Here is a 27,740-nt window from a genome sequence, read left to right as displayed (position 1 = left end):
CAGGTGCTCTACCTGGCGTCAGAGAGTTTGAGTTTGTTGTTTGGGGATAACAAAAGTTTCCGCCCGCCATCACCGCCTTGGGCTGTTGGCTGCCATAGCTGCTGTGTGTGATGAGGGCACACGTGTGGGGCATTTCTAAGTGGAAATTGTAGCCTATACGCAGGGGACAGCACTGCCAAGAGCTCCGTGTGCCCGCGCATGATGGGCAAGTCGTTTTGCCTTGCATGTGTTGACACTTCACAATTATTGCCAGCATCTCTGCAAGACATAACTGTTCAGGAATGTGGAATTCTGAGAAAAGGAGAATTTAGAAAATTCTCAAGGCTGTACCTGGAAAGAAAATGTTAAAGATGAGAATAATTGTTTATTTTTTAATTCCCCAAGTGATAGCCCGTATTCCCAGGAAATCTGAGGAAGAATAACCTATCAAGGGGGAAAAATCCTAAAATGTAATTCATAGTCCATTTATCCTTTTGTTTTGAATTATAATTTTTGATCATTTAATAAAGTTCTTTCGCTCTCCCAGTTACAAATATTCTGCCAATTGAGAAAATAATATTCTGTTAGTGACCTCCAAAATACGATTTAATTCTGCAAATTATCTTCTTTCTTTGAAAGATGAGGCAGATAACGTTATCACCATTTAAAAAAAGTCACATAACGTATGGGGATGGGGATTTTTTTTAAGGAAGTGTATTTCCTAATTTGTACATGATCTCAAATCACCTGCAGAGAACAAAATACATTTTTCCTCAATTTAAAATCAATCATTGCTTACATTTTAAATATCATAGATAATTTCTGGTTATTTCTGGAGAAGTGATAATTTCGTAAGTCCAGAAATAAAAAAACAAAACAGTCCAGGGATTGAAACAAGAAACTAATTTTGCAAAGGAATCCATCACTTTACCAAAGTATCATTAATCATACTAGTAATTGACATGTGTTGATGGAAATTCTTTGATTATGAACTTAGAAATGTCTTCTCCATGGTTTTGTTTGCAGTGTACACCTTTTTCCTTTCGCCACAAGATGCTAATGCATTAATAATTCATGTTTGGAATACTTCTAAGTCCCTCTCCTGTTCTGGAGACGTTACTGACAACTTCTCTAAAAAAAAGACTGAAACAGTTGAGAAAATCTAAATGCAGACAAAAATAAAGCTTTCAGCATAAAGGAGATCTCAGCCATTCACTGCATACCTAGTGGATTAGTTTAACTGGTTTATCCAAGACAAACTTACCAACTTGTGTTTAATTCACTAACAATATCTAATGGTAAGCAATAGTCCTTCTTATTCTTAAATGAGTAACAGCAGTCTTGAAAATGGAAATTCATACTTCCTCCACTAAAGAGAAAATCAACAAAGAGTTGCAAACCTAAAATATCCAGAGTTTTTGAGCAGGATATGTATCTTACGTTGCGGTATCACTCCGCTGCATCCTGGAGCGAGATCCTGCTGTGTTGAAGGAGTGTTCCACGAGCCTTGTGTTTCTGGGCTAGTCACTTGATTGCCATCCAAGGAGTAGCCTCCCGCAGAATAAAAATAACAAGATTCTTCATACTCACTAAGGTTCCTAGAGGTCCTTCTTAGTCACTAAGGTTCTTAGAGTCACAAGAAAAATCCCCACATTCAGAAATGTGGAAACATTTCCTGAGAAACCTCTGTGTCAGCAGTTTCAGTTGAGATACTCAGGTTTTCAGCATTTATCCCTCATGACAGGCTGCTTATTTTTGTCTGTGCCTACTGGTGTTTTGTCCCTCACTCGAGGGTCATTTCACCCATGTAAATGGAGTTTTGCTGACCTTTGAGTGACTATGAGATGAGCCATATGAAACTGGAATAGTGGATCACCCATTCTTATAAAACTAGGAGCACTCACTGCATGAACTTGGGGCTTGCCCTTTAGAGTTGAGCATCAATTGTATGTAGAAGCTACTGATTCCTTTCAGAAAAGAACACAGGAGGCCATGTTATGAAAACATTTTGGTCACCATGCTTCTTTTTACTTCTTTCAGTGGCAAGGAACATCAGAGAAAATCACCTAGGTGGTGGCTGCCATTAAAAATAGTTGTCCAGTGAGACCATGATACTAGTGACTATGCTTGTGAGCCTATATGCCTGAAATGAGAACAAGGCCTAGAGCAGCACTGTGCCTAGGAATTTCCTCCTGACAGCCTTCATGTTACTCAAATGTGGCCAGTCTCGAAGCCAAACGCAGCATGTAAATGCAATGCCTTCCCCCCAGCGTGGGACATGACACCCGGGGATGAGCCTCCCTGGCACCGAGGGATCACTACCAAGTACCAACTGATGATGCAACTAGAAAATGACCTTAAATTAAAGGTTCAATGCGGATCAGCAGAATATCCCTGTCTACATATAATAACATGACTTTAAAATGCTGTTTGACCTAATGTAAGGGGGAAATGGAAAGGACAAATGAGTTTATATGGCTATGAGTCTCTAAAAAAGAGTCTGGAGGTTGTCAGAAGGATTGCCCTTATGCACAACTGAGCAGAGTCTAAAAGACAGATAAAGTAGATACAACCCCAGGTATTGGTTCCTTTGAAGACTAAAGAGACCCACGGGTTCTATGGTCATGGCAGATGGGGTTCACTGCCATGTCAGATGGCCCTTCTTTGGAGCTGGTGTTTCTGCATGATGAAACTGGACTCAGATGGGATCTCTTTTCACAAGACTTTCATGCTACTTTATTGGAATTGTAGTTGGTGTTGGAGTTTAAGATATATTTAGGGGATTTGAATCTCTGGACTGACAATATGATAGCCAGGCCCTGAGCCTCAACAGACATCAGCTCCTACTCTCTGATTTATTGGACTCACCCCAGTCAGCTAAGATGGAATTGAAGAAGGACAACCACCACACCGTGGAGCCTAGAGTGCCTACAGCTGAAAGCAGGAGGATTGCATCCAGTATCCATGTGGAATCTGAGCCTCCTCTTGACATGGAGGTACAAAGGACACAACCAATCCAAGGTCCACAGAGAAAAGGTGGCATTGGAGTGGGAAAAGTGGCCATGGTGGCTGATGGGTATGGGGAATGACAGGAAGAGATGAGAGGTGGAGGTGTTTTTGGGACTTGGAGTTGCCCTGGATGGTGCTTCAGGGGCAATCACTGGACATTGTAAATCCTCCCAGGGCCCACTGGATGGAATGGGGGAGAGTATGGGCCATGATGTGGACCAATGACCATGAGGTGCAGAGATACCCAGAGATGTACTTACCAAATGCAATGGATGTGTCATGATGATGGGAGTGAGTGTTGCTGGGGGGGGGGGGGGGGGGAGGAGTGGTGGGGTGGGGGTGGTGGGGTTGAATGGGACCTCATATTTTTTTAATGTAATATTTTTACAAAATGAATAAAATAAAAAAAAATAGTTGTCGTTTGAATATCACTCTGTTCCCCATTTCTTCTTGCATGTTTTGGGCTCTTTGGACTTTGCCTTTGAAATTCAAAATGTATACCCCCCAGTGACTTTCTTTGTGTTTTAGACGTAGTGGGCTCTCAGCAGAGGTTTGGTAGCTATCCCCACCATATCTTTGAATGGAAATGCACCTCTCTTTTCTTTCTATTTGCCCGCTTGCCATCTCCCTTTCCCCTTTTCTCTTCCCCCGCCCCCCTCTAGTTTGCTCATCATTTTGGAAATGGCCTACACCTGGCATGGTAGTTTCCCATTGGGCCAGACTCTCTAAGTAAGTAGAAAATATCTCTTTTTGCTGTGCTTGCTGTTTCCTCATTTTTGTCTCAGGTGTATGAGCTACAAAGGGAAAAAAATTTGGACAGAATATATTCACTAGTTAAGTAGAACAATTACATAGGAAAACCAGTATTTGGAGGAGAAACTACGTTTATAGCAGATGTCTGTTTGTATTTTGATTCTTCTGTTTTCCTGGAGCCATGGATTTGTGTAATATTTTAACATGTTTTTCATAGGACGATGTGTAAACTCTAGTCACATTTATTTCTTTAAAATTTTTGAAAAAGAGGAAGTAGGTTATTTTAAAATCAACTAATTTTATATGGTATTAAAACCATTAGACCACATGAAATTAGGGCTAAAATGTTTTCATATATATCTCTGTATATTATCGTATGTTTAAAGTTCAGGGGTTCTAAATCTCTGCATTATTGACCTTTTGGACCAAACAATTCTTTGTTACAGGGGCTGTCCTGTGCATTGTAGGATATTTAGAAGCATCCTTGGCCCTACTAACTGGATGCCAGTAGCAACATACCACCCCATCAGATGCAACAGGCAAACATGTCTCCACGCTGCTAAACGGCCCCCGGTGGCCAGGTTACCCCCGGTCGATAGCTGCAGTGCTGTTTTGTTCTATATCTTTTTATCTTTTATCTCTATCTGTGCATCTCTGGTTTCAAGATCTACTTCCAAATTTATATCTATGTATGGTTCTCTTATTAAATAGCAAGTTGTTCTATTTAAAAGAGTAAACTGAGCTGTGAACCAATAAACTAATTACATTAACCATTGTCTCTTTTGCTTTTAATTTGGGGGTTTGGAAAAGTGCTCATTTATCTCTACTTGAAAATTGAGGCAAGTTTAAAGCCCTGGCTTCTGTAAAACTGCTCTCCTTCCATCCTTTGGCAACAGTGGTGGCAGTTGTTCTCAGCAAATAGTAAGTGGCTCACCGTGTCAGGCACTTTGCTAAGTACTAGGTTTGCAGAATGAGCAAGGCCTACTTTTCTACTTTTCCTCGCCCTCAGGCACGTGGGGCATGTGAACAGATGGGGCACCTTGTGGCACCTGCTCAGGGTGGGAGGCTGCAGGGAGTCATGGGTCAGAGCACAGCACTGGAGCCTATGAACAAAGGTCCACCCTGGGTTGTCACTCGCTAACTCTGATCTCCCATGCAAGTGGTTCTGGAAGCAGGCCTGACACTGGGAACGTCTCCATAGGGATAAACGCACCGTCGCCACGTCCACTCGGACTTTGCGATCTGATACAACCACAAAGAGCACGGGGACCCTGTCGGATTTTCATCTCTAAATCTCCTGAATCAAAACGACCCTCAGCAGTGCTGATTCTGAAGATATGATGGCATTTAGGCGTGTGAGAATCATTTGAGAAAATCGGTGTTCAACCATGAGCAGACTAAAGTCAAGTGCTAAGGTTGCATCTTTTCCTTTAAGCACACGTCTGTTTTTTATTTGGTGAATCAGTCCTAGATTCCGAGTCCCTTGCAACCTTTTGGCAAGGAAGCTTCTTTTCTAAAACTTTTGCCTCTGAGCTTTCTGTCAGACCCTTTCTCTGTGCTTTGCCTCAGTTTCTTCCCCTGTAAAATGGTGGTGGTGATGGTACATTTCACTGTGTATGGATTCCTTGTGTTTTACCTAGAACATAGTCAGCTAATTAAGACTCAGCTGATCCTGGATAGATTATAGATTAGGCACAGAGCTGAACGCTGGTGCTCAGCATCCAGGAATTCACAATAGTATACTGCTTGACCCCACGAGCCAAAGATATTACCAAAAATTAAAACGGTTTAGTTTTATGGACAGAGAATGCAATGCAGATCTCTTGTATGCTTTTGTCACTTAAAGATTTTCTCTTTCCATGAGATGCATGAGAATAGCAGAAAAAGAATTTTAAATTGAAAGTTGCTGTGCTGGATAGGTATTGTGTGAGGAGAAAAAGTCGTTCCATTTTAGGTCCTTTATTCTATCATGAAGCCATAGCTGGTTTCCCAGATGCCATGCTTATAATTCTGCAGTTAATACATTTTTCTTGGAAGTGATTTTTTTGTTTGTTTTTTCGTAAAGTAAGATCTTTCATTTGTGCTTTCTTTTGCATCACATGTAATTCCTCATGTTTTCTCAAGTGGTCTCATTAAAATCTATCTTTTAAAGTTTATATTAAAATATTCCAGCATCCTGACAAATGGGTTGGAATATTATATAAGTCAGAGTATAATGACAAAGTGCTCTGTTTTTGTTTGGTTAATTGTTTGGCATGCTACAATGAGAAACACATACAGACGCACAATGAGAAAGCATATATCACAAGAAAATATGACAAAAACCAGACATTTAGTAAAGTCAACCCAAATGGGGAAAAAACCCCAACATCTTTCAAGTAATTTTTTTTTTCATACTTAGATTTTCCCTTCTGTTATACAAAGGAAATTCAATGAAATTGAGCGTTCGGAATATGCCAGTTATAATTACCTATCAAGCTGGTAGTTGTTCCTTCACCATTAAAATAGATACTTCCATGATTTATTGAGTATATTCCAAAATGAGTTACTAAAATATTCTGTAGGAATGCACATGGAAATAACATTTTCATTTATGGGGTGTTGTGTATTTTTTCGAGTAGATATTTTAAAAGTGGTTAGTGATATTAGCACTAGATTCCAGTTCGTGTTCCCGCGAGACTTACCCTCTCCGGCCGCTGTTGATGCTGGTGAGTCAGTTAGCTTGATAACTGAAAATTGCTCCTTAATCTCTGTTGGTCAACAGGCCAGCTAGCAGGCATTCATGTGCCTTGCGGGGGTAGCTCATTACCAACAACAGATCGCACCTGTCAAGCCCTGCAGCTGTCAAGCATTCATTCTGGAAACTAATAGGGTGATTTGCAGTCCTTTAAAGTCAGCTTTGCTTTTTACTCTCGCTGCCAGCACGAGCAATAAATCACGTCTCCACCTCGTTGTTTTTAATGAAGACGGCTGTGCACTGAGGAGAGACCCACTTGGCCTCGCCGGGACTGGGCATCGTTACATTGATGAGCAGGATATGGTCCCATGACCTGGCCTTGAACGTTCAGAAGCAGAAGGGGTCTTTAGGGGTCAAGACTGAGAATTATACACACACAAAAGCACACATCCAAATATCAATGTGTTCCTTTATGAAGAGGACAATTTTCTTTAGTAACTGGAATGCCAGGAGATCCCTTAGAAAGCAGGATGAAGTAGCTGGAAGTTGGCTTGGTAAACTTAGAGCAAGGGAACAAAAAGAAGTGAAAGATTTTGCATGGTATTTCAAATAGCCTGTCCTCATCTTGTTGCAGACCCCTTAAACTACAGGTTAGCAGGCCCCAGCTAGAGCTTCTCCTTCTGTAGGTTTGGGGTGAGGCCAGAGAAGGCGCATTTCTACCGAGCTTCCAGATGCAGCTGATGCTTCTCGTGTGGAGAACACACTTGGAGAACCACTGTTTAGAAATTATTCGTGCTGTCATGGTGGTTTCTTTGTAGTGCCCCTCTCTTTTGCCATGTTCTAGGAGTGAAGTTTTCTTTTGTCTCCCCACCTGCTGGTTCTTCATCTGACACGCCTTTCCTTGTTCCAGTTGACATAACATTTATTAAGTTTTATCTTCTCAAACAGCAGATTGCGATGGGGCCCTTGACAAGAATGTTATCAAGGACAGAGTCTCAGCTGGAATCAAGGATACCCACCATCTTTATTGAAACATGGGTTACGACGCCAGCTGGAAAGATGAAGGGACCGTTCCCACATCTTCATATGTGTGTGTTTGAGCACTCTAGGTCTAGTGTGGGAACCCTGTTTGAATGTCTTGGGCCGCTCAAGCAAATACCACGAAATGGGTTGAGTTAAACAATGGGAATTTATTCGCTCATGATTTGAGGCTGGGGAAAAATCCAAATCGAGGCATCAGTAAGGTGATGCTTTCTTCCAGAAGACTGGTGTTCTGGGGCTGGCTGCTGGTGATCCTTGGTCCTTAGCTTTCCTTTCCCATGGTGGTGTGTGCTGGCCTCTTCCTTCTCTTCCGGGTTCTTTTGAGGTTGAGCTCCTTGCTTCCTGTGGCTTCCTTGCTCTGTATCTGAGTTTCATTCTCTTATAAAGGACTCTAGTAATAGGATTAAAATCCATCCTAACTGAGGTGGGCCACATCTTGACTGAAGTAGCCTCATCAAAAGGTCCCGCTTACAGTGGGTCTGCACCCACAGGAATGGATTAAAATTAAGAACGTGTTCTTGTGGGGTACAGCCCTCTAAACCACCACAAATCCTGAACAGAAACCTTGAAGAGGAAGGGTCACTAGGGGTCAAGTTCTAGGGTGACACACCTAAACTTGGAGCTCTTGATGAGAGTGGTAGAACACATGAGCATGGATTGATCACACCGGGTTAGCATGTGGCTGGCCAAGCCACCTCACTGTAATTGAGTGGCTCTTCCATGCTTATTGAGGCAGCCTATTTTCACCATAGAACTGGATAGCTTGACCCTAAACAGTTGACATTATGGGTAACCAATGCCTCATTATGATGCATCCATGTGCTTTAAGATTTAAGAACTTTTTTTTAAAAGATAGACTTGGGATGTGTCACTGTCGGGGTTGGAGAGAAAGATGGGTTCAAGTGAGACACCACCCTCTCACATACACTGGGGGAAGACATTGACAAGGAGTTGGCCACCAGGAGCCACCAGTGACAGGAAGTGGATGCACTTGGGAGGCAGTGAGGAGGCCTGAGTTGAGGAATAACTACTGATAGTGACTTTTAAAGCAAATGGGGGGAAAATGTAAAAATGTTAAAGCAGAGATTCCCAGTTGACATTGGGAGGTAGTTGGAACAAGGTAGTGTTTTGTTCTATGGCTTTGCTTTTTAATGGCCATATTTCATTTTGAATTTTAAATGTTAAGAATAGTATTTGATAGTCTTGGATTTTCATGTTCCCCAAAAGGGGGTTACATCCTCCAAATTTAATTTAGTGCAAACCCTGCATTAAATAATTCTATTGATTCCTTACAATTGTTTTGTAAATCATTGCATCTTCACATTTATGATTCTTTCTAATTGTTTTAAGCAAATATTTGGACCTTGAAAGACTTGAAACAGCCAAATGATATAAAATTCCTAAGACTGCTCTCATTCGTAAGCATTTGGAAACCATTTTCTTTGTTATATCAAAACTTATCGAGGGCTCTGGGAAGTCTGACTTCTCCACAGTAAACCACATGAGCTGCGGAGGCTGTCTGAGAACATCTAAGTGCCCAACAGTTGCTCCTTCTGGGCAAGCATTTCTATCAGTAGACTCTGCATCCTACCACCTAGACCATGACCTTGAGTTTATATGCTCAAGGGTGGTCCTCCTAAAGATCTTGGTGACACTCTTAGATCAAAGCCTCATTTCTCTCGTTATGGAAATGAAGAAATTAATTTTTCTGAGACCCGCAACCTACTGTGGGTAGATGTCCTGGAATGTAAAATAGGGTCTTGTGACTCATAGTTATGTGTTTTCGGTTAAAATATTCTTTTTCTCTGAACCAATGAGTGGTCAAGTTTTAGGCTTTCTGGGCCCCAACTTCCTCTTCTACAAAGAGAGAACATTGCACTTGAAACCCTGATAACTCGCAATTCTCAGGACCTAGAAATTTCCCCAGAGTCTTGGGTCACCACTATGGGTGATGGCTTTCACATGTGGTTCAAATCAATGGCATTGAGTAACTCGACGTGGCCAGACATTTCTAGGCATGCCAGTTCTTAGGCTTGCTGCTGCCAGTAGATATTTGCTCCCCTCCCTTTTTTCTCTTCCCTTTTCTCCTCACATAGACAGGATGGACCCTGTTTTGTGTTTTTCTCTTCTGGTTTTGACCTTTTCTTTTTTTACAGCATTGCAAATGTTTGGGTTCGGGTTATTAGAGAATTTAGTTGACTGGAGAGAAAACTGTCAGCAGACAGTAATGTGCAACTCTTCGACCTTTGTGCTTTAATGGATTTCTGAGATTTCATCAGAGCTCATGGATGGAAAAGTCAAGGAGGCGGTGTGGCATGTTACTGGGACATTGCAACCTCCTTCTCTTGGAAAGTTCCTTGTATTATGAGACAATTACATGTCACTAACAAGTTACATTTGTGTTGTTTTCAGCAAGATGGATTAAATGACCCTCACATGTCTTCCCTCATTTGTAATTATATGGTATCATCTGAGTCAGAATGCTACAGTTTACAAACATTTTGAATGGGTATTTGGAGTTACATTTTGGGTTCCCTTTTCTTTCCTGGTTGTTTTTGGAAAACACGCTTGGCCATATTCAGATAGCCCTTCTAATTCAGTAGGGAGAGACTGACAGAGGTGCCGACTGAAGCACATGCTTTATAAAGTGACTTGTAATTTAGAAGAAGTTCTTAGATTTGGAGTCCGACTTGGCTCATGTCATTAATTGTGAAGAGTCAGAATTCCAAAGCCCTCTAGTTTGGATAAAATACTACAGAAAATGATTTTTCTGTTGCTTTTGAACAAGAACAGCTTTTGTGGACAGCTTTTCCCTGGTAGGACAAGGTTGAGTCCTAATGGAGCTAAGAGATCTCTCCAAGTCATTGTTTTAATAACTGGCTAGGTGGTTTTAATTTTCATTAAAAGTTTCCTGATTATGCTTCTCTTGTGGTCATGTATAAAATATCCCACAGTAAAGAACACAGCAGCAACAACAACATTTAAGGAAAGGAAAAACTGAAGACTCTTAAACACTGCTAGTTATCATGTGTCACTTAAAGTTTATGTCTGTCCATTGGAAATGTGCATCACACGAGTCTTTCCAGAGGATCATAATAAAGAAAGAATGTAATTAAGAGTTGTGTACTGCTTGGTGTTTTTTTTTCCACATTTCTCTTGCATATTTTTCTTCTTTGATAATGGTTTTGTTTTTTCATAGGAAGGTTGGATGGTGGTGGCATTTTTTAAAAAATCTACTGTTTTTCCTATCAGTTGTTTGGTACACAGCCTTGTACTAAAGTTATTTTTAAAAGAAGAGGTTTTAAAAAGTAACTGCCAATGTCAAGTTGAAACACCCTTATATTGTTAATTAGTGAATATCCTCCTCAGAACACAGTTGTCTTAGTTCCCTAAAAAGTCCGTCAACCTGAAGTGAAGCTGTAGTTGCATCCCAAGCCAGATGGATCGATTGAGCAAGAGCTTGGGCATGAAGTGTGGAGATGTGTTCTTGGGCTAGAATGCTTGCCAGGTAACCAGTGTTGCATGTGATTCTGCCTTCGTCTTCCACCACTGGGAGGGCTCCATGTCCATGCAGACCTTCCAGCATCCTCGGCCAACTCCCCCAACACCCTCTACTTTTCATAAAATGTGGCTCTATCTTTTTGCCTTTCCTGAAACTGCTTTCTCTCCAAACCCTTTCTGTTGGAGACAGCTCATTCCCTCATCCTTTCCCTGAGGAGTATGACTGGTTTTCACAACTTGGGTTATTCATGAGCTCTTCACAGTTTTGGGATTTGAGGACAGAGGGTGTTGGGCAGTGCTCTCAGGATCAAGGCCTGAGGGGGCGTGGAGGAAGTAGTGGGGGCAGAAACAGGAGTAGGGCTGCCATGCAGGTACAACAAAGGCCTCAGGAGCCCCACAGCATGCTCTGGAGCTGGGAATACCTTGGAAGTTGTCCTGAATCGGGGCAAGAGGTTGGTCCCCAATACTCCAGCCCCAAAGTCATTGGATATTGGCTGCCCCAAGGGGCGTGGCCTTGGGCTGGCAGCTCTCTTCAAGTGCAGTTTCAGCAAGTGGGGAGAGTGTTAGCTGTGAACCTCCTGCAAGCAGGGACAGTGTTTGCTTCAGTCATGGTGTTAGGCGGGTGGTCTCTGGGAGGTGCACCTCAGTGGCACTGCAGGGGCAATGGTGCTTGGCCTTCTAGCTCAATGGCTTCTTCTAGACAATTAGTCCGTTACATTATATAACAAAATTCTCCTTTTTAGGGCTGATGCTGTCCCAACCAGTAACGTATTTTGGACCCAGTCAGCAGCCAGAACTATCTTGCATATTTCAAACTCCAGTTTCCCATTCTGAGTGTAAACATTTACTATTTTAGTGCTTTCATTCACGTTCTACAACTGCTGTATAACTTTTAATTAATTAATTTCATTATTTTAACTTCTTTATACTAGGGAAGGAGTTAGGTTTACAGAAAAATCAGGCAGAAAATACAAAGTTTCCCTATGCCCCCATTATTACTAACATTTTTCATTAGTGTCGTACTTTTGTCAACGAAAGAATGTTATATTTACACTATTAGCAAAAGTCCAAGGTTTACATTAGGGTTCCCTGCTTGTGTTGTATAATCCTATCATTTTTTGTTTGCTTTATTCTAGTAACATTCACAAATTAAAATTTGCCTTTTAACTGCATTCAAATATATGCTTCACTGTTGTTAATTACATTCACAATGGTGTGCCAATTAAGCATTAACTCCTTAGTCCCTACCCCATCCCAGCCCCTGGTAAACTGCATTCTAGTTTCTGATTCTATGAGTTTGATTATTCTAATGATTTCAAATTGTTGAAATCATTTGGTATTTGTCCTTTCGTGTCTGGCTTAATTTCACTCATCATATCGTCTTGAAGGTACATCCACGTTGTCACTTGAGTATCTTTCACCTCAAGATCTTCGTTCCTTAATCCCTCAAACCTCTGACAATCGATTGGCCTAGAGTCTAGCACATTTGCTGCGTTGTAAGAAACACCTAGGGCGTTTGTTAATCACAGGCTCCAAGGTCTGGCCCTATGGAGTCTGTCCCTGGGAACCTGTGTCTAACAGGTATCCCTGACTCCCTGAGTTCTTCCTGGTTTCATTTCCCATATCCTGTGTAGATTCCATGTCACTTTTTCCAGTCACTTTTTTTTCAGTCATTTCCTTCTTTTGCAGAATTCTAATCCTGAATCCATCGAGCTGTAATAGCTTCCTACTTGGACATGTCCACACAACCCTATGGAATGGTGTTGCTAAAAATCCATAGTTCTTAGCCTCAGCTAAACTTTCTGCTCTCCGTCAATCTTTCCAATGTACTTCTAGTCCACTCCCACTCTCTCCTGCCCTGTAGCAAGTAGTCCAAAATTTCACCTCTCTCAACCCCACCCCCCAGAAACTCCCTTCTCTTTGAAAATTATATCAGTTCCGATTTCACTGAGAAAAATGAAGGGCACAGGTAGCTCCCACCCCCAACTTTGTGTCATTAGAAAATCTGTATACACTTTCCATGTGAAGATCATAAAAATTCATACTGGGTTTCCCTTAGGTGTTTGGTGTGGGGAGACCTCCATACATCCCCTGGCGATACCCCGTTCCTTAGGATTACAGGCTTATGTGCTATAACCTCTCTGTCTGTTTAACAGGTTACTCAGAAGGAGTTTCTAATCATTTCCTGAAGGCAGATGAGGGGAAATGGGCAGCCACCCTGAAACTATCAAGATGGTGCCAGTACTGGGGAGAAACGGGATTTGTGTGGAACCAACATAGATTTATGTGTGACAGTTCAGTGACTCTAAGAGGCCATTGCTGGGACGTCAGTGTAACCCTAAGAAAGACACCTGATAATAAAATGACGACATATTGTTGATGACAGTCTTTGATAGAGCATCATTCCGTTGCACCAACAGCTTGTTGCTTTGTAATACCTTTCATCCGTCCAAGAGATTGGGCAATGTATCCTGCCTTCCTTTGTATTTTTTAGCATGAGAACGGCAATCCTTTTGTTCGTGTATCCGTCATAAAGTACAGGACAACTTCATCTTAAATCCTCTGAAGCACTGGTTGTTAGTTTGCAAGAAATATGTAGAAGTTCAGTCTTTTCTCCAGTGAACATTTGTCAGGCCCTGTATTTCTTTGCTTTTCTGTGCACACCATCGTTTCAATGCCAACTCACAGTCTAATCATTTTATTTACATTGAAATGATCATTAAAGCCAGTATGTGCACACAGTTCAGTTTCAGGTGTGACAGTATACGCAACTATGACACGTGTGATGCGACGATGACTGCCGTGATGCTACCTGGCTGGCAGCGTGTGTCGTGTTCAGTTTGAAGATGCACCGATGTAAGCTGTCGGCATCGGATTGTGTGTCTAAATGAAACTGCACTGCACTTCTTAGGATTTGCCCAGGACTGTTGAAGGGCGTGATTGCAAGCACAAAGCAGTGGAGCCTGCTTGGTAATCTCCTTCCCAGAATCCATCGCCCCTCTCCCGTCTGCCAGCCTTCCTGTACGGTGCTCGTGTGATTACCGTGGATTGCCCGTGAGGCCGGGAATCTCCGCGGTTAGTGGGCCTCGGATCCCAGGCAGGTGGTGCTGGTTGCCACGCAGGCTCAGCCAGGGGGGACCAGTAAGCACCCAGCCCACTGTCCCCAGCAGCCCCCTGCCCTCAGACACCCCCCGCGGGGACCTGTGGGATGGTGCCTCTGGACAGCTGCCCGCAGGCCACAGGCCAGAATCTCAGACCCCGTGGATTTGCCTGTGCCTCTTTTGCTAACAAAAGCAAACTGTGCTTTTATATGAACCTTTACAAGAGCATTTGCATCTCACTCGTAAGCCACCAGCCTCAAAGTCACCGATCCAGGCGTCTGGACCCCTTCCATCCCTCTGCCCTCCTCTGTCGCGTGTCCTGGCTGCTCTTTCTCCTCTTCCCTTCCCAGCTCCGTCCTTCCCCAGCGGGGACTGCTTGGAAGGAGGGCTGGAAGCAAGTGGGTGTGGCTGGCAACGTGCCCAGGCCTGCCCACCTTGCAGCAGGTGGGAGGAGGGCGGGCCTCCCCTCTAGGCTAGGCTTTGCGCTCCCCACCTTCACGTGCTTTTCTAGACGGGTGGCTGGCCAAGAGCACCTGGGCCCAGGAGTACACACAGGGGAGGCAGAGGCCTCGGGCGAGGGCTGTGCCAGCCTGCTCTTAGGGTCTGCTGCCACCTACGCGTTCTCCTGTCCTTGTCGGGAAGGGGGCTGTCGGGAAGGGACGTTTATACTGTCACTTCTTTCTCGGGTTCTCCACAAACAATGCTTTGTTGTCCAGTTTATCGTCAGTGCGCTATGCTCATGCTTCTTTTGTAATATGAGGCATTTACGAATTTGAGTTATCGCCCTTAATGCTCCCATTAAACCTGCTGAAAACTGGATTTATCTCAGCATGAGTCATTTATTCCATCTTGAAATCTTCCAGGGCTTTATGTGGTTTTGTGCAGAGGGCACCATGTATCAAAACTTTCTCCTGAAAATATCAGTTTTAACCTCAAGTTTTGTTTATGAAATTACAGCTGTGGCAAGAATGAACAAAAATTCAGCGTACCTGCTTGATGGAGAGGAGGTTGAAGATGGTTGCGTGAATGTCTGAAGAGAGGCTAACTGCTTCTGGTTCTATGATAGTTCCCATATTCTTACAGGCAGAGGAAGCAATGGAAAATTTCTTTTTTCCCCTGCTTCTCCACATATAAAATTCATGAGATATTCCTTATCAAAATTCATAGTAAAATGTTAATAAACTGTGTTCTCCCCTGTACTATATTCGGGCACCTGTTGCTTTAGAAGTTTTCTGTACAAGATTTTTACTTGTCTGTAACTATAAAAAGATCTTTAGTATGATACTTATTACTTTGTATTTGGTTCTGAATGCGAGGTTTGTCCCCTCCCCGCCCTTCATTTTTTGGCATTGCTGTGTGACTCTCTTGGACATTTAAGATAGAGCTCCTAAAAGCTCTACCCAGAGAATATGAAAAACCTGCTCACTTGAGCCTGCTAATTTCATTCTTTCCAGCTCCTCATGTCCCAGTGATTGAATTGCAATTCCTTGGTAGTGCCATTGTTTGCTGCTCAGTGAGTTGCTCAAAAACAGTATTTAAGATCATGTGCTCTGACCGTGCCAGTGGCTCCAGAGTCCCCCAGGATCAAGAGATGTGGATGGACTCCGATGTCCGGCTGCCGGTGGGCTGGGGGCAGCAGCATGAAATAAACACAGCACGAAGTGTTTGTCCTTGCCAAGCACGGTAGACAGGGGCCGAAAAAGGTGCTGGGAGCCAGGAGAGCATGGGACAGGGAGCCTGTTAGGTACAGACATGGGATCAGGGATGGCTTCCCAGAAGAGGTGGCCCTCGTGGTGACCTGAGGGATGCGTAGGTGTTCACTTAGCGGAGGGAAGAGCTCTAAGCAAGGACAGCACAGGGACTCTGACTCTCAAACGAGCTTCCAGGGGGGAGGAAGTGAAGGAAGGACCCTGCGGCCAGGGGCATTCCAGGGGCGGTGGGCAGGGCGCGCGTCTGTGTTTGCAGAGAGCTATGCTTTGATACGGTCATGCATTTTTTCCCTATAAATTCAACTAAATGTGTGGGAGGTATAGAACTCAGAAAGAAATTATTGTTTTAGATGGACCATGGCTCCTGTGGTCACTAGCAAACTTAATTAAAACTTATCAAGTGATAAGGCTTCTGCCTACCACACGGGAGGACCCAGGTTCAATCCATGGGACCTCCCGGTGAAAAAGAAGACGAGAAAGCGTTTTTGAGCAGTGGGCCAGTGTCCACGCAGTGAGCCAAGTGCCTGTGTGGTGAGCCAAGTGCCCGCGTGGTGAGCCAAGTGCCCGCGTGAGTGCTCGCATGGTGAGCCAGTGCCTGCGCAAGTGAGCCATGCAGCAAGATGATGACACAACAAAAGGGAGACAAAGGGGAGAGTCAAGGTGAAGCAGCGACCAGAAACCGAGGTGGCGCAATTGACAGGGAACCTCTCTCCACATCAGAGGTCCCCATGATCGAATCCCAGTGAATCCTAGAGGAGAAAAAGTGAGAAGAGAATGACAAAAAGAGAAATAGATACAGAAGATCACACAGTGAATGGACACAGATGGCAAAAACAGTGGGGAGGGGAAAAAAATCTTTAAAACAAAACCACTTATCTAGCCATGCCAATAACTATTCTCAGTTTTATTCTCTTGACCTCTTTTGGTTAGCTACTTTTTAAACAATGTGAGTTCTGAGTATATTGACCATAGAAAGGAATATCCTTATAATAATAAAGGAAATCAATTCTACCATACCATGGTTCCAAAATATCAGGCAAATATCCTAGATTAAAATGAATTCCTAAACTTTAATCCGTTCCTTCAATTGAAAAAAACCTTGCATGAAAACAGAATCGCCAGTTGAGAGTCACAGCTACGTGTTTGTCCTTTGCCAGAGTCGATGAAGTTAAGATCTCCTGGGCCGGCGTCTCTCTCAAATGCTCCTTGCTGGTGGTGACGGCTTGGTGGTGTGTTCTCAGACTCGCGCGCTCCTCCTCTCGAGGCTCCTCCACTGGGTCTCAGCCGCCACCTGGTTTCCTGAAAGGAAACGTGTGGCAGCTCTTACGTTCCTTTTCTCCATGCGGCTTCATCCCCTGAAGGGACAGATTGTCAAAGGGGAGAGCATAGATAACCAGTTTTCCTTTGTTTTTATCCTTCTCCTGTGGGTTGCCTAAGTGAGTGCAGTGTTTTCTTCAGGTGAAGCTTTGGAGAATGACTTTTCTTGAAGGCAAAATCAAAAGGATAGAAATGGTCTTTGGAATAATGGCTGGGTGCAGTTGCAGGAACTTATATAAGCTCTTTGAAAGCTAGATTGACTAGCACTGGTGTTTGATGTAGTTAAACCAATAAAACCCAGGATGTAATCTGTATATAATTACAAAAGTCCCGCGCCTGATCCTACCTGGAGTTGACAATAACAATTCTAGAAGCAAACGTCTTTCCCTTCTAGTGTACTGTGAGTCTTTATCTTTGCCAGCGTGAAGCCGGAACAAGACTTTATTGCAAGTGCTGTATTTTATTTTTATTGTCAAGTGGCTTAACAGGCGAAGGCTGTTGTAATCTGACTGACACCGCCCGAGGCGGGCTGTTGAAATGCACCGGATTCTTCTTTTCTCGTTGTTCCTCTGCTCACCAGCCTGACAGGTGAGCAGGCAGGTGGGTGGGGCACGGCCTCGCACACCTGGCCTAAGCAAAGAGGCCAGAGTTCATCAGGGCTTTCCTTGCTGCCCAGGTGCCACCCCGCAGGGCTCTTTCTTACAGGTAAAAACCTATGGCGAACTTCGATTGATAAAGGCAAAATCACACAACAGCTGCAAAATCGTGGTGTGGGGAAATTGTTGCAAGAAAAGCAGGAAACCCAAAGCCAGGAAGGACATAGAGGCACATCTGAGGTATATGGGGAAAATTTCAGCATGGAGAAATCTCTGTGAATAAATTCAGAAGACAAATGATACACGGAGACATTTTTACAACACCTAGAACAGACAAAGCATCATTACACCTAATTGATACTAACTGCTGCCGTGATTGATAACAAATGGTAAACAGCCCAGAAAAGGGAAAAAGGTAGAGACAGTGGACCGTAAAGGCAGTGAAAGCAGTATCTTACACCTCTGCTCGCCCGTCGTATGAGCAGAAGAGGAAAGATTGCAACCACCCGGGGAGAAAAGCAGGGTGGGCTCCCCTGCGGAGCCTCAGTCTTAGGAGTGAATCGGTGAGCCCAGGGCTGGGGGACACGGGGGAGCTGGGAGATGCCAAATCCAGGCTGGCCCCCACCCCAGGAGCAATAACGGTGAACGCCACCAGCGAGGTCACGTCAACGGAACAACCTCCTTTTTCCTGACATCTGACCACGTGGCACTGAGTCTGCTAAATACTTTACAGGGATTATTTTTTTAATCTTCCCAAACTGTCTTCCCTCACAAAAAAGCCATTATATCATAATTTTCGTGCTTGCTTGATGTCTTCCCAAATATTTCTTAGTAATGACAGAGCTATGTGTCGTGGGGAAATTTGCTTCAAATGAAAATGCCTTGATTGAGGAGCTGCGTTCATCCTGATTCCTAATAAAATGTAAGCAGTGCAGCAGTGGACTCTGGATGCAGGATTCATTCTCATTTTGCCAGGTGTATGAGCCAGGCGAGGAGGAGGAAAGGTCAGCCTGAGTCACGGAGGAGGATTTCCGCTGGAAAGTGGAGGCTGGGCAACCCAAGGCCATCTTTGTAGGATTAATAATTTTTTGAGGCTTGGCCATTTTATCTGCAGTCGAAAGGAATAAATGGAAGCCATTTATGAGAAGGGTTTCTCACAGCCCTAATCCATTTTTCTTTTTTTTCTTTTTTTCCCCAACTCTCTAATAGTCACTAAATAATACTTTAAAAAAAAAAATTTCTGAAGTCAAACACCAGTGTAATCCATTTTCTACCAGTTTGCCCAATCTTTTCTCCTGTTTTCTGTTTCAGCCCATCATTTGTTTTGCTTCCTGAGCAAGTGATATTTAGGGCTGCCAGGACAGTGTCTTACCTCCATCCCCAAGTCTGTCAACCTGGAGGCACCTTCACAACGCAGTGGGTTATTCCCAGTTGAGTTTGCTCACTGGCTTCACAACTATAGATACTGTACTTGACTTGCTGACTCTGTGTTCTTACCTGTAAAATGGATAAATGAAACTTGTGCCATTATACAAGACAATTGTGTGGGGTGAATATGCCCGACACAGAAGCCAGCACTTATCCCATAGGTGTGGTCAGTAGTATAATTATAATAATAATAATGATATAAGTTGGTAATAATAATAAAAGTCAAAGGCTTATTACCCTATTAGTAATTTTTTGTCAACCACTGATTTGGGGGCAGGCAGCAATTGCCATGCCTGCTTTTGTAGCCTCAGTCATCCTCGTGTGGCCTTTAGCCACAGTGCCATCTGCTTAAGAACCAAGGACTGTGGCAGTTGCTTGTGTGTAAAAGAGCCGAGGAAGAGTGAGGGAGCCCTCTCCCCAAGATTGCGCTGTAGCCGGGGACTAAGACTTAGATGAGGGGAAATACCTGTACAGCAGGAGAGGGTGTCATCAATTCCCCAAGCATGGTGCAGCCAGTGTAGGGAGACTTGAGGTTCTCCTTCTCTCCTTCAGAGGAAAGACGTGGAAAGGAAGGAGCCGGAAGCCCGCGTTGAGTTTCCACTCCAGGGAGCAGGCCCCGTGGTCTGACTCGAGGAAGCTGAAGGTCATCAGACAGTGACCTGTGAACAAGACGTTCAGGACTTGCCTTGGCCGGGGCCCCCAGGCCCGAGTTCATCCAGGCCAGCACTGGGTCCCTTAGGAAGGAACCGCTCTGCTCTCCACCTGCCCCTCTGGGCCGTGGGCAGGGAACGCCCAAGGCGGGGCACAGGCTGCTTGGACAGGCCTGGCTGCAGCCCGCCTTGCACAGTGTAAGCAGGGAGCCCCCTTCCCAGGCCAGGTATTGAGGTGGTCTCAGTTAGGGAGTGTCTCCAAGCTGCCTCGGACCCTGCTCCGGCTGCTGCAGAATGTGCTTCTCACTGTCTGACCCCTGCTCTTTGCAGTCGGGTCCCTCACCCTGCCTGTGGGTGCTCCCTGAACCGATGACGTCTTGTAAAACACCATCTGCAGATTGCGCCTTCTTCCTGGCTACCAGCGCCTGGGGAGCTCACCCAGCCTGCCTTTTGTCTGGCTCTGGCTTCTGCCCCATCTCACAGTTTCTCTGACTCACGCCTGCCAGCTCGCAAACTCAGCTCGACTCAGGTCCCTGCCCGGTGTGAAATGACTCCGTGTCCAGAAATGAACGCCGACCTGTAGGGAGACGAGGGCCGCAGGTGTGAGGGCGCGTGGCTTTCAGTAGGGGTCGGCGAGTAGGTGCCAGTTTGGTTAAACCGTAGGGGTGTGTAGGAACTCCTGGGAATGAAGGCTGCAAGGAGGGTGAGGGCCATTTGACGTAGGGCTCAGCAGAGCCTGAATGTGGGGTAAGATCTTCACGTAGAAGAGGAAGCTTTCCAGCACTGCACAGTTCAACTTTACCTAGTGGCTTATTGGGAATGGATTGAATTGTGATCTGCCCATACAATGGAATTTGATAATAAAGTTAATGCTCTGTGGGACAATATGGATCCTCAGTGAAAGCAGACACACAGGACCACACACTGTGTGATTCCATTTCCATGAGAGAGCCAGAGCTGCAAGTCCCTAAGCACAGAAAGCGGATGACTGGTTGCTGGGGCCGGAGGCAGGGGTGATGGGCAGTGACTGTTAATGGACATGGGGTTTCTTTTTGGGGTGGTGATAGAAATGTTCTAGAATTAGATAGTGGTGATTGCACACTCTTGTGAATATACTGAAAAACATTGAATTGCACACTTTACAAAGTTGAATTTTATGTTATATGAAGTGTGTCTCAATAATCTAGTTATAAAAAGATTTTAAAAGAGATGTCGATTCAGTTTTCTTTTTCCAAACTGAAAGAAAAACTGTATTACTACTCTACCCATGTTGGTGCTTTTAAAATCAAATGTTTAGAGGTTCAAACATAGGAAACAAGTTATTTTGTTATACCTCCAACCTTGGACTTCAGAGAACTTGTGGCCAAAGCATCTGATATATTGAGTGATGGGTTTCTTCTAGCTCTACCAAATACCCTGTCCTCTCACTATCTGAACTAAAAGATCACAACCAAAGGAAAAGCATGACCACAATACTGGTCACGTGGAATCAGAGGTTCCCTAGAAGAAATCCTGAGGTCCAGGCTAAGAAATCCCAGTCCTTGTATGTGTCACGCATTGAGCAGATGTTACGCATCTTATTCCATTTTCTCCTCCCAGTGAGTTCACTCAGTGGGTGCTGTCAGGTCCTTGTTAGGGAGGGGGTAAGCAGAAGCACAGGGAGATCAAGTAACTTGTCCATGGCAACCCATCCAGGAAGAGGGAAGAGCAGGCTTTTCACTTGGGGTCCCAAGCTCAACCTCTTATCACTGTGTGTTGGTCGAAGTCAAAGAACACCAGTATGCGCAACTGGTCACGTTACCCAAACTGCTTGCTGAGGAAGAAACTTCTAGCATGCGTTTTCCTGCTGTTTGCTGTTGTGTGGCTTAGTACACCATGAGAATAGGCATAGTCAACTTGGAATCTTTATTGCTTTATGTCTTTGTTTATAGCATAAGGTTAATGGCAAAAGAGCATTTGTTATAATCAACTTTTCTATTTTAAAAAGAGAAACCTATCAAGATGGCAAGATTCACCTTCTGTTTTTTTTTTTTTTTTTAAGATTTATTTATTTTTCTCCCCTTCCCCACCCCGCCCCAGTTGTCTGTTCTCTGTGTCTATTTGCTGCGTGTCCTTCTTTGTCCGCTTCTGTTGCTGTCAGCGGCATGGGAATCTGTATTTCTTTTGGTTGTGTCATCTTGTTGTGTCAGCTCTCCGTGTGTGCAGCGCCATTCCTGGGCAGGCTGAAGTTTCTTTCGTACTGGGCGGCTCTCCTTACGGGGTGCATCAGCACTGCGCGTGGGCCAGCTCCGCACAGGTCAAGGAGGCCCGGGGTTTGAACCGCGGACTTCCCATGTGGTAGACGGATTCCCATGTGGTAGACTGGGCCAAGTCCGCTTCCCTCACCTTCTGTTAATGCACATATTTAAATGCTGTAGTCACACATATATATGTATATACATGAATATGCATATATACATACACTTATACATACATATATGTATGTATATATTCAATTAGAAAAATATTTAATGCGTCAATGTTTCTTTTCTTTTTGCAGAACAATGGTTCCCTGGTTTGGTGCCAGAATCACAAGCAATGTTCTAAGGTATGGTTCCTACATATGTATCACTATTTTTAAAAACATTTTATTTTGAAATAATTATAGATTCACAGGAGGTTGTGAAGAAACAAAAAAATTCAGAGAAGCCTCCTGTACCCACCACCCAGTTTCCAAATGGTTATATCTACGTCATCATAGAACAGTATTGAAAGCAAGGTAACTTTGGTACAGGGTGTATGCATATGTATGCCATTTTACCACCTATATATAGAGTCCTGTAGCCTCCTGCCACAGTCATGTATGTATCAGTATTTCTACACATTACCTTATTTTTAATTTTTATTCTGTACTCTTAATCATTTTGTTTTGAAGGAAAAATTGTCTTCTAGCTAGACCAGAAGATTTAATGCAATCCACTTAACACCTGATTTATTTTGCATGTAGGGTTGTCTTGCTTTTAGCACTTGCCGGTTAAATAACGGGATTCTTTCATTAAGCAGTTTGCATTCAGTATTTGAGTATTCCTTGCTGTACACACATACTCTAAACTTTGTCATTTTATTCATTTATATGTTTAATTTTTTACCGTGGACCCCCACACATCACTCTCTTTATTTTATATATGATGGTACTTTAGCTCCAATCTGGAAGTAGGTTGTTTTATAAGCAGATTACATATATGAATAAAGTTTATTAGGCTTGCCCAAAATGGAATACCTGTTAGGATTATGCTGGTGTTTAATAAGGTTTATTTCATAGATGCTAGTATAAGGCCTTCATCTTATAACCAACATTTCATCTGAGGATTACATAATAATATTGAAATAGCACATTAAAAAAAAAACACCAACAACCTTATTTTGAGAGATCTCTCGAACACGTTACCTCAAAGTGATTGGAGCATAATATGCCTCAAAAGAAAACCATTAGAATGATGTATTCCTACAAGCATGTAAGCATCATGTCATTTAATACCCATGAATCTTAGTAAAGGTGAACAGAGTTCTTCTACAGATGTGAAATAAATTTGACAGTGTTCACTTTGCTCACCTCTGGCTCTGGGTCCTGGGCAGAAAAGAAGCATCTAGTTTATAGGCCTTTTATTCTGATCTCTGTACATAATACCGTAAGCATTTGCTCTGAAAAGACATTTACTGGTATTTGTTATGTTAATTGTTCTTCAACTGGAATTGTGAGTAATTTGTTTATGTCATCATTTCAGGCAAAGATCTATAGAAAAAAACACTGCGATGAGGCAGACTGAATTTTGTAAATAGTGGTTTGGGTCCAGTTTTGTTTTAGGTGCAGATGACATGGATGATACTTTGTTGCATGGATGATAATTCTTTTATAGCATTAAAAAATTTTTGACTAGACGAGGTTCATTTGAACTGTTTTTTAACATCCTAATTTTTAAAAATTGCACCTCAAAGGATTGTGGATTGTAAAACCATGTTTTGTAATTGAATGGCCAAGGCTGGCTTGAGAAGCTGTGAATTTCACAAGAAAAGAAATCAGTTCCTCTTGCCTGAAAGTAAGAACAAACTGATAAGCCACAGCTAACTCAAACGGGAATTTTGGAATATATTATTAGGGTGACATAATTTTAAGAGTTATCTTTCGTCTGGATCCTTCGGTGTGAATCCTACATATTCATCAAAGTTTTTCTCCTTTGGGTATGATCACAACTGGATGAATTTGCAGTTCACTACAGTTTGCATTTCTTTGAGATTCACGCAGCACTCAGTAGGCTTTCTCTTCCTCCTTCGGTTAACGAGGTTGACAGTATGCGAGAATAACTTCTATGCTACTGATGATGGAATGGGTCACTTGGTAAATCAGCTGAGTAGGTACTAAAGTTTGGATCCCTGGCCCCTAGGTTGAGTGCATAGTGATTGACATCTTTAAAAACCATTGTCAATAATTTTTGAGACAGAAGAGTTAAAAAAAAAAAAGACAAAACAAAAAAAAAAGCCCAGAGGGATGTTGCTGATTCGGTTTTCTGATTGCATACTTTAAAGCATAACATTTACATACTGTTTTCGGCAGTAGCGCTGTCCAGTTATTTCTGGACGCCATCTGCAAAGCCCGCCAGCCCGCCTTCAGGCTCCCTCCAGAGTGCGCCAGCTTCTCCCTTTCTAAACGGCCCTCTTCCCCCGCCCCAGGCCGCCCCCGTCCCCGGCCTGCACTGATCCGAGAGCATCCCAATGGCTCTCCCCGCTCCTGCTCTTGCCCCAACAATCGAATCTCCCTGTGAACGTTAGAGAGGCTACCTAAACATACGTCACATCATGCCACTGTCTACCTCAGAATGGGTGGCCAGTGTCTGTCTCGCCCCAATTCTAACCCAAAGGCTCACCCTTAGTTTCAGTGGCCTTACGCTTTTGTACAGACCGGCTCTCCAACTCTAGCTCCTTCTGCCCTCCTCCGGCTGCTTCTCCCTCTGCCTGGCCTTGTGCCCCCAGAGAGGTGCCCAGCCGACTCCCTGCCCCCTCAGGCCTCGGCACCTCGCCACCTTCTCGGCCACGCCTTCCCCGGCACCCTCTCTCGTGAACTGTGCTTCACTGGCCGTACCACCCCCCAGCCGGTCGTCGTGGAGTTAGTCCTCTCTCTGCTTAGAGCCGGTCTCCTTCTTGGCACAGGCCTGGTCATCTTCGTTCACTCTGGTGGCCCCAGAGCATGGAACGGTGCTTGGCACGCGGTAATTGCTCAGCACGTAGTTTTGATGAATGAAGGAATGAGGCTGGAACATTTTTCTTCTCCCCAGACTTGTATCATGACTGCATTACCTTCAAGAAACTTAAAGTAAAATTTAAGTGCACCTTGCATCTGTGTCGTGCAGCATGGTTGCTGGGTACTGTTGGGCAAACCTCCGTCTTCCTGTGCTGGGTTTCCCAGAATGAACCCAGCCCTGGGAGCTGTAACTGCTGTGCCCTTCAGTCCCGCATGGCATAGACATGGCGCTTTGTCCAGCATGGGTCTGGGCCCGTGGGCCCCAAATGGGGGCCCGTTCCGCCCACTAGCAGCAGTCTTTGGGCAATGTCTGGATACATTTTTCATTGTTGCAACTGTGTGGGGACAGGGTGCTGCTGTCTTCTAGTGGGTGGGGTGCCAGGGGTGCAGCTAACATCCTACAATGCACAGGACCGCCCCCACCACCAAGAGTTACCCAGCCCGAAGGATTAATAGCACTGAAGTGAGAAACCCTGGTCTAGGCATTTGGGAAGTTACAGAGAAATTACGAACAGACACGTGTTCTGCGCGCTTTTACTTGGTTATGCGGGAGACAACAAGCATATAGTTTATTGAGCACGTGATCCCTGCCAGACACTTTTCCAGGGGCTTGTGCAGGTGAATGCTAATTCTCATCCTGCACTCTCTAACGAAGGTGAGGTAGATTGCCCTGTGCCTCCTAATCCCATCCCTTCTCTCCTCTGCTAACCCAAAGCCCCTCTTCTCAGCTGAGCATACTGTCACCTAGACGTAGACATGTACGTTTTCCCAAGCTCCCTTGTAGCTAAGCAAAGCCACCTAACCAATTTCCAGCCTACTAGCTGTGAGCAGAATTAGTGCGTAGGACTCTGTAGATGCCTCCTTAAAGGGAACCGACTTAGCTGGATAAAGCACCCTTTTTCCTCTTCCCACCTTCCTCTTCTCTGCTACTTAGAGTGCAGACCTGTGGTCGGGGCTCCAGCAGCCATCATGGACCATAAGGCTGGAGACCAGGCTGAGGCTAACCCAACAGAAAGATGAAAAGAACTGGTCTTTGGCACGGTGGAACCCCTCACTTCAGCCCTGAAATTCTCAAATTATTGGCCCAGGGGAAAGAAAGACTCTCCTGCCTTGTTTAAATGTGGTTGTACGTTTTCTGTTCTACGCACACGGCCTTGTCCCGCGGCCCCGGCTGGCCTGGGCTTGCGTCTCTGCCTCCGGCCCGGGGCAGGCGCGCTCTCCGTCCCTGGCTGCTCCTGACCGCGTCTGCATTTCCTTGGCTTGTCAGCGCTGCCGCCAGGTTGGAGGCAGGCCCACCCTGATCCCGCTGGGCCTCGTATCTTCCACGGTGCAGTTTAGAAATGAGTTCTCACCCCCAGGCCGGGGGCTAGGTCTCGAGGGTGACTCGATCTTCCACTCCGGCGTAGCCCTTCCTCTGTGCAGTCAAGGAATCAGAGGCCCAAAGCAGTGAGCTGTGACGTCAAAGACAGCCTCCCCCCTCAGAGCACGGCGCTCTTCTTAGGCTCGCCATGGTCCGTTCCATGTAATTTCGCTAAAGACCAGCTCACTGCTTTGGGCCTCTGATTCCTCGACTGCACAGAGGAAGGGCACAGAGGATGGTTTTGATGAGGAATACGCTGGTATTTAGTCACAGGGCAGGAGGCAAGGTACACTACTGAGCCATCTTACCAGGTGAAGAATATGCGTTGTCTCAGGGGCTTCGTTTTCAAAGTCACATTCCATTAACTACTGCGCTCTGTGCCGGGGGTCAGCAAGTGACTTCTGGAAAGGGCCAGATAGGAACTGTTTTTGACTCTGCAAACTCATTGTCACTGTCTCAGCTACTCCACTTGGCTGTTGCAGGAAAGCAACCACAGAGAATACGTGAAGGGGGTGGGCATGGCTGTGTTCCAGTTAAACTTTATTTACGGACACTGAAATTTGAATTTCATTCAGTTTCAAGTCACGAAGTTTTATTTTTTTCCAACCATTTAAAAATTAAAAAAAAAAAAAAAAGACAAACATTCTTAGCTCACAGGCTGTCCAAAAACAGGGGTGAGCCCCGTTTGGCTCTTCTATGCTGTTGAATTTACGTATGCAAAACCAAACCAAAACAATAAAGCCGCATCCATCTGTTAGTACAAAGGCATGTTGATGTACTCAAACATGAACAAAATGGACAGTTTCTGACACTATTCGCTGTCTGTAAACCTTTGTTGAATGAAGGAATGGTAAACAATTGTACGGAAACGTAAATAAATCCCATTGAGTTCTAGAAAACTCAATGTGAAAATGTGATTACTAGGGTCAGGAAAATTGTGAAAGACTTTAGAATGGGCAAAAGCAAGGCGGACTGGTGTCCTCTCTTTGTGCCCTTCCTGGTTGGCGCAGCGTTCCTTGTCTGAGCTGTTTTCCTACTCTGTAAGTGGTAGGAAGCCGACAATAATGCAGAGGATTCTTGTCCATGCAAATGCAAATGAATTATGTGCAGTGGAATGCCATTGAGGGTTGCCCCGCTGCCTGCCGCGGGAGCAGACCACTTTTGCATCTATTTGTAATTGTATTCCAGCATTCTTTATTTGCGTATATGCATATACACGCCCATGTAAATTAAAATAAACATGTTATTTTTTATTTGGGTCCCTCAGTATATATTGTGTTCAATAAAATCATTGGCCACGTGTTCACTTTACATTTGCCCAAGAGCCATGTCTTTACTTAAAAG

General features: G+C 44.3%; 1 protein-coding gene across 3 annotated transcripts in view; it reads left to right on the top strand.

Moving 5' to 3' along the window:
* Positions 1 to 27,740, top strand: part of LOC101445075 (anosmin-1) — an 808,672-nt gene that overhangs the window by 639,870 nt on the left and 141,062 nt on the right. For all 3 annotated transcript variants that reach the window (XM_058292228.2, XM_058292227.2, XM_004466288.4), the window contains one exon: positions 22,301 to 22,348. In XM_058292228.2, coding sequence (XP_058148211.2) covers positions 22,301 to 22,348 — 48 coding nt within the window. The remainder of the gene's footprint in view (positions 1 to 22,300; positions 22,349 to 27,740) is intronic.

The sequence above is a fragment of the Dasypus novemcinctus genome, chromosome Y (genome assembly GCF_030445035.2).
Source record: "Dasypus novemcinctus isolate mDasNov1 chromosome Y, mDasNov1.1.hap2, whole genome shotgun sequence".
Classification (NCBI taxonomy): Eukaryota; Metazoa; Chordata; class Mammalia; order Cingulata; family Dasypodidae; genus Dasypus; species Dasypus novemcinctus.
This window is presented reverse-complemented; position numbering and strand designations above follow the sequence as displayed.